At 36.2% G+C, this 6,530-nt stretch overlaps 4 protein-coding genes across 4 annotated transcripts in view; 1 reads left to right on the top strand and 3 right to left on the bottom strand.

The window, feature by feature from the left end:
• On the bottom strand, positions 1-537 carry RHIMIDRAFT_280297 (uncharacterized protein). Its single transcript, XM_023612894.1, has 2 exons — positions 453-537; positions 1-402 (listed from the first exon to the last, which is right to left on the bottom strand). Exons 1-2 carry the CDS (start codon positions 513-515, stop codon positions 262-264), a joined length of 204 nt encoding a protein of 67 aa, XP_023467431.1. The 5' UTR covers positions 516-537; the 3' UTR covers positions 1-261.
• Positions 538-1,672: 1,135 nt separating this feature from the next.
• On the top strand, positions 1,673-2,803 carry RHIMIDRAFT_291382 (casein kinase II beta subunit). Its single transcript, XM_023613805.1, has 5 exons — positions 1,673-1,856; positions 1,931-1,974; positions 2,025-2,291; positions 2,346-2,520; positions 2,589-2,803. The coding sequence occupies exons 1-5, from the start codon at positions 1,841-1,843 to the stop codon at positions 2,780-2,782; spliced, it is 696 nt and encodes a 231-aa protein (XP_023467430.1). The 5' UTR covers positions 1,673-1,840; the 3' UTR covers positions 2,783-2,803.
• Positions 2,804-3,088: 285 nt separating this feature from the next.
• Positions 3,089-4,310, bottom strand: RHIMIDRAFT_250865 (uncharacterized protein; the record flags this gene model as incomplete). Its single annotated transcript, XM_023610769.1, has 2 exons — positions 3,089-4,081; positions 4,158-4,310. The coding sequence occupies 2 exons, from the start codon at positions 4,308-4,310 to the stop codon at positions 3,089-3,091; spliced, it is 1,146 nt and encodes a 381-aa protein (XP_023467429.1).
• Positions 4,311-4,452: 142 nt separating this feature from the next.
• RHIMIDRAFT_201308 (uncharacterized protein) overlaps positions 4,453-6,530 on the bottom strand; it is a gene marked incomplete at both ends in the record, with an annotated part of 2,439 nt that continues 361 nt past the window's right edge. Inside the window, 3 exons of the mRNA XM_023606526.1 lie at positions 4,453-4,719; positions 4,770-5,201; positions 5,264-6,491. Coding sequence (XP_023467428.1) covers positions 4,453-4,719; positions 4,770-5,201; positions 5,264-6,491 — 1,927 coding nt within the window. The remainder of the gene's footprint in view (positions 4,720-4,769; positions 5,202-5,263; positions 6,492-6,530) is intronic.

Genomic DNA, 6,530 nt, shown 5'->3' with positions numbered 1-6,530 from the left:
TATGGTAACAGGTGATATGAAAACATTGCAACTTTTTAATTTATTATATATATTTAAATAAAGTGACAACTTTCTCTCTTTCCACAGCCAGTGTTATATATGTGTGTATATGTATGCATACATGCGCGTGCGTGCATGTATAAGTGTGGATATAATGTATATGTGTATGTGATGAATTAAGCTATGTACAGTTACTTGGTTCTTGCTTATCTGTTTACGGGTGTCTATGAGGGGGATCTGCAACAGACTTAAGAGCGTCATTTAAAACATCAGTGACCCAAGAGCTATGACGACCACCAGAGCAAAAATTGGCTCGGTTTTTGATGTAGTCTTTGAAGATGAAGAAGAATCTGAGAGAATAGAGCGTGTTATAATATGCTTTCTTTCTAAATCATTGCTCGCCTATATATAAAGTAAGTAAACCCAAATGAAAAATTTTAATTATTATTTACATTCACAAAGGAGATAGCGCACAGGACGATGAAGAAGGTAAGAATATAATGAATCGGGCGCATAAATGTAATAAGAAAAGCAAGGGGGAGGAGAGAGAGAGAAAGAAAGAAATAGAGAAAATTCTCTTTTTATCATAAAATTCAGCCTACACACAATGACGTTTGATAATGTGGCTTCCCCTTTTTTTTTGCATTCTTACCTATTCTGGTATTTTCTTTTTCTTTCTTCTTCATGGGTTCTTTACATTTTCTTACATGATTGAGATGCAATAATCATGTTTAAGGCTATCCTGTATCATGATTTAATCATCAAGAGTGTACATGCAAACATAGACTAATTGTTTATATAATGCGCCACTATCTTTAATAGGAAGTAAAGATAGATTTTATGTATTCTGAGAATAGGTCAGAGTAGATTTGCTTGATAGTGTTTTTGGCTAAATAACATTCTTATTTGGCAACATAAATGTTAGTTTTATGACGATCTATACCGGAAAATACTGAACCAAAGTCAGTTTGTATTGAAAATATCTAATAAATGACCCTGTTCTTCCCCTTTTATTATTTCCATGTTCTTTATTGTAACTTGGCGTCAAGAATGAGCACAAGTTGAAGGATAAGTTATCAATGTGCATGTACATAATCTGAGTCCAAAGCTAATAGACAGCTGATATAATCTGTAGTCAGATATACATTCTTTGAGCTTTAAAACTCAAGACTTACAACTGAGGATCTTACAAAAGGATTCACATGTATAATTCTACACTCTCGGCTGAAAATGGCAATTTTCTTTTTTTTTTTTAATTTTTGAGATAAACGTTCCATTGAATCAAAAGATGAATCTAAAGACAATGACTCTTGTCATTAAACAATGTAATTCAATAGAGACGCGAAAAAGTATCTCATATAACCCTTATCAAGCTAAGCTGCTACAACTCATCAGTTTCACAAGCGTGGCTTTTTGTGGTTCCTTTTCTCTTTACACAGATGATTACCAATGCTTAAATTTTTTCTGTTATCACATATACGTCTCAAAATAAGGTTAATTCTATCATAATGACGATACTCTCTCCAAGACCGCGTGGCTATATTGTACAAGTATTACATGTAGTACAGCAATGTATAATGTAAAAGAGATGCGCTTTAGATATAGTCCAATAAGACATGTATCATACTGATATATATATCAATGACTTACATACATATTATATGTATATGGTATTGTTAGTGCTGCCATTAACTCGAATAGACAAGTAAAACTAAGTAGTGTACAAAGAAACTTTTCAATTTACTGCTTTTAATCTTGCCCTTCAAAAAAAACTACAACCGTGACTTTTTGCTAGACAAGTTCTTTTTTTTTCTCTTAAACAAAAACCTCTTTAACCAAAATGAACGTTTATGTTGGTAATATTGACTTTATTTTCTAATTTATCTTGTTTATATTGCATATAAGCAACATTAACTAAATTTCAACATAGATGGTGACGATTCAGCTTCTATGGATTTAGATCAACCTCAATCGGTAATTATTAAGTAATAAGAAAAGAAAGCAAGAAACTAATGAAGTCTTAGTGGATTAGTTGGTTCTGTTCAGCGCCTAATCACAAGTATTATGCAGAAATAGACGAGAAGTTCATCGAAGATCCTTTCAATTTAAGCGGTTTGAGTTCTCAAGTGCCCTTATACAAAGAAACACTTGAAGTCATTCTTAATATGGAACCCAATGATGCGATGTACAGCCGTATTCCTGACTTGAGCTTACTTCAACCCTCAGCAGAACTATTGTATGGCTTGATTCATCAACGGTATATCATTACAAAGGATGGTATGCTACAAATGGTAACAAGTAGGAAAAAATCATATTGTCTATCTATAAACTCATCGTTGTCATAGTTGGAAAAATATAAGGCAGGTGAATTTGGCAAATGTCCTAGAGTTTATTGTGATGGTTGTCACCTTTTGCCTTGTGGTCAACATGATACACCAAAGCAGAGTAATGTACGCCTTTATTGCCCAAATTGCAAGGATATCTATATACCACCTAATCCGAAATATGCTCACATTGATGGTAAAAACTTGATATGATATATATTCATCTAGTATTGTATAATGTATATATATTTTTTTATATATTAGGGGCTCACTTTGGTACGACTTTCCCTCATCTATTCTTTCACACCTTTCCTGCATGTATCAGAGAAGTTACGCCTACTGTCTATCAACCAAAAATATTTGGATTCCGTGTTAGTCCACTGTCATCGACGGGACCACGTATGCAATGGCTTAGAACATTTCCTGATAAAAAACTAACCGAGGAAGATGAAGAGTAAATATATATATATATATATATATACAGAGGACTTTACTTTGTATAAATAATGATCATGTGTGTCCCTTGGATGCGGCCATACTTGGTTAAGTATACACACACAGACACTCACACACACATATATATATATATATCTAAGGGATACCTTGTCTATCTTTTTTATAATAATACAAACATCTTTTTTTTTTTTATACAAATAAATATATAAAAATTTATTGTTGTATATATGCATGAAAAAGATGCCCCTCTTCTAAATGATTTATAAATAAATGCAAAATGCCCTGTGATATATATAAGTTATAATGCCCTATGAACGATGTCTTTCCAGTTCTGCAACTCTTTGCCTTAATGCTTGCAATTCTGTTTGCATATGTCTCATTCTTTCATTATTCTCTCGAACTTCTGCTTTTAACTGAGTAATATATTCATACGAGTGTTGTACAATCAATATCTTGCTCATCGTTTTCACTTCTTTTTCTTTTTCTTTTCTAATCTGATCGATGTCCTCTGTTAAATTATGGACACTACGAGCAACCAAGAGCTCAACGATTTCCCCTCTCAGTTCATCAAAGCTCTGCTTGAGTGTGTCTCGTCTTCTTTGTTCTGCTACTTTATGAGCTGATCGACGATGGTCCATCACAGGCACTTCGCCAGCATTCAGGAATTGAAGGTTCCTTTGGTCAGGCTGTAGGTAGGGTGAAATAAGAGGTTTTAGCGCACGTGGTGACATTGTTCGTTTGGCAGACAAGTGTGTCTCGTTCTTGACAGTCTCGAGCTTGTGGTTTCTGTTGTAGCTTATGTACTGTTCTATAGGTGTCGGTTGATCGGATAGATGCATGTCTATAGGAGCTCCTGTCATAGTAGGAGTAGAATGAAGACGATGATCCAGATTCATCAAAGATGCCGGTGTGGCTGACGCCGGATAGATATGTTGATAATTATACACTTGTGTATGATCAGCGCTACTGCTACTACTATTACTACTATTACTACTATTATTCACTACATTATATTGCAAGGGTGATCCTTGATGTTCTTGGTGTTGTTCTTGTTGTCGCTGAATCAATGCTTGATCCGTGCGATAAATTGATTTTCCCGCGGTCTCGAGATCTTCTTGAATAAGCTGCTCTCTAAGCAACGACTGTTGTGCCTCTACCAAGGCCAGTTGCTGAGTTAATAAAAACACGTTCTCGTTATCAATAGATGATAGTTCTAGAGGCAATACAGGTGATGATAATGGCGAAAAGTAGCCACGAGAGGGTGACTGATCAGTTTGTGCAATCTGAGTGTAATTATGTCGCTGTAGTACACACAGGTATATAAATAAAAAAAAAGGTCAGTTACAGCCCAAATATGGATAATATATATAAAAAAACCTTTGTAATATAATTGTCCATGCTTTCGATGTGACGACTATTCGCCTTGTTCTCTCTTATAGTAAAGCAATCCATCGTGGAATCACTATAACCTGTTGGGGGATCAAAGGCAAAGCCTGTGATATTGTTTCTGTGAAATAAGTCTGGTACCATTTTTTCAAGTGAAAGAAAGAAAGAAAGTAAAGAAGAAGAAAGGGAGTATAAATAAGAAAAAGAACAGATGTGTGTTTAATAGAGACCAAAATTAGTAATATTTTATTGGTGTTAAGGGTATTAGTTCAAAGCGTACACAAATTTACATGTATGGATTAGACTTTGTTGTATTGGTGGAATAAGACTGTCTGTCTGCTTGTCTTCTTACCAGGTAATTCAGTTTGTCCATCACTTCTTCCAATTTCATCTTACGTTCCTGTAATTCCAAATGTCTTAGGATCGGTGGATTCTCTCTTGCAAATTGCTGAATTTGCTGTCGATCCATTTCATAAACAAGTCTATTGTCTACTTCTCGAGGAAATTGGAAAAAGAATTCGTTTAGAAGCTCAACTTGAATGAACATAACCGCCTATTCAATTTAAGGTTTAGTGACACTTTATGCATTGTGTGCTTACTTACTGTATATGTCAATTTCTCGGCAATCACATTCAAAAATGCCTCAGGACAATACTGTTTATTTTCCGAACTCTTACATTGTCGACTCTTTAATGCTGCGATACGATACTTTAATATCATTGCACGATCTCTTAAAAATATTGCATCTTTGGCTTTCTTCAAAAGCTTGGGATTATAAATCGATTTCACTTCTTCTTCGTCTTGTTGATGTTGTTGTTGTTCTTCTCCTTTCACTTCCACCGTTTCATTTTCCAGTTTGCGACGATATTCTTCCTTGTCCATATCCAGTACATAATTGATTGCGCTCTGAAGCTTCTTCTTGCCAACCGAGTTCTTGATGGACGTAGTCATTTCCTCACACATCTCCAACTCTTTTTCAAGCAAGGCAATAGATCGCTTCACTCCCTCGTTCCATTCAACGTCTGTTACTTCCACCTAGAAGGGTTTTTCTCTTGTCATCAAAAGCCAATATATAAATATTATTATTATATATATACCTCAAACTTGTAAGGCTTGATCGTATTCTCTACCTGATCACTTGTCGTCAAAAACTTGGTTCTTAGAATTTCACTTGCAAAATTCATTATTTGCTTGCGTGTCTCTGGGTGATACTTGAACGGCTCAGCATTAGCCAAACGTTCCATATTGCTCATCAACACATCCACGACTAACTGGGTAGTGGACCGACCGATGCCACTCTTGGTTAATGCTGCCGAAGCAAGATCAATTTTGTAGAGCCAGTAGATATCATCTGAGGCTGCCTTGGGCAATTCTGCTATTTTGGGATCACACCAATACTGTTCCGCACAGATATCCAACACGCGTTGCTCCAGCATGGACCTGACTTCATGTCGCACCTGCGGCTTTCCAAAGTTGTTTGCAAAATTTTTAAAGTCGTGCTTTAAGCAGTCCATCGTCTCGGCCACATAGGATTCAGCCGTAACCCTTCTATCGTTGTACTGTACCTTAAATTGATACTTGGCTTCCTCAAGCTCTCTTTGAACTGCATCTACAATACTGTAAAGGGATCGTCCCATGCTTTGCTCGAGCACGTTCATCAGTTTGTGGCGAAGTGTGGAAGTGCCTACTTGAATATCTCTCTGATTAAAGATGAGATGAGATCTAAAGAATGCTTCTTCTGTCTTGATCAATGCATCTGTCATGTTTTCGTCTGTCGGATTATCGGGTGCTTTACAGACAACTCCGATGTACCCTAAATGTAAGGGATAGTCTGTGTTACGAAGAATGGAGGCACCCACTTGAGGAGATACAAGATCCATTTTGGTAATCACACCAATCGTTCGTAAGCCGAGGGGGTCCCATTTCCGACTAGCCCTCAGGGCAGGTGAGTTTGCCAGGTCGACATTAGCACTACAGACAGCCAAGATGATGTTGGGTCCACGAATGTACTTTTCACATAAATCTTCAATCTTCTTTTTCAATGTTTCAGGTTGATTGCGGTTGGAAATTTGGATATAGCCCGGTAGGTCGATCAGAGTAAGATCAGGCACATTAGGTGAGTAAATTCGAAGTTCAATCGGCTTTTCAGATACACATTCGGCTTCCGATACAGCCAGATTCATGTCTACCAACGTCTTTTGAATCTTTTTAAAGTCAAATATTTTACCAAGCCCAAGTTCTGGGAATTCACCATATTCTTCCTTTTGATCTGGTGTATGAATCAATGTTAATTCAATGGGTCGTCGTGTTACCATATTATTTCCCCTAGTAAAATCAGTTCATATTTTTTGCTTTTTTTTTTTT

This window comes from Rhizopus microsporus, assembly GCF_002708625.1.
Source record: "Rhizopus microsporus ATCC 52813 unplaced genomic scaffold scaffold_6, whole genome shotgun sequence".
Lineage (NCBI taxonomy): Eukaryota > Fungi > Mucoromycota > Mucoromycetes > Mucorales > Rhizopodaceae > Rhizopus > Rhizopus microsporus.
This window is presented reverse-complemented; position numbering and strand designations above follow the sequence as displayed.

What these genes read in the sequence shown, in the direction of transcription:
- RHIMIDRAFT_280297 (XM_023612894.1), bottom strand. Translation starts at nt 515, where the DNA reads ATGCGCCCGATTCATTATATTCTTACCTTCTTCATCGTCCTGTGCGCT. An exon ending in GCGCTATCTCCTTTGTGAAT is followed by an intron (nt 403 to 452) that starts GTAAATAATAAT and finishes CTTTATATATAG; the next exon opens with GCGAGCAATGATTTAGAAAG.
- RHIMIDRAFT_291382 (XM_023613805.1), top strand. An exon ending in AGGATGGTATGCTACAAATG is followed by an intron (nt 2,292 to 2,345) that starts GTAACAAGTAGG and finishes TCGTTGTCATAG; the next exon opens with TTGGAAAAATATAAGGCAGG. An exon ending in GAAATATGCTCACATTGATG is followed by an intron (nt 2,521 to 2,588) that starts GTAAAAACTTGA and finishes TTTATATATTAG; the next exon opens with GGGCTCACTTTGGTACGACT.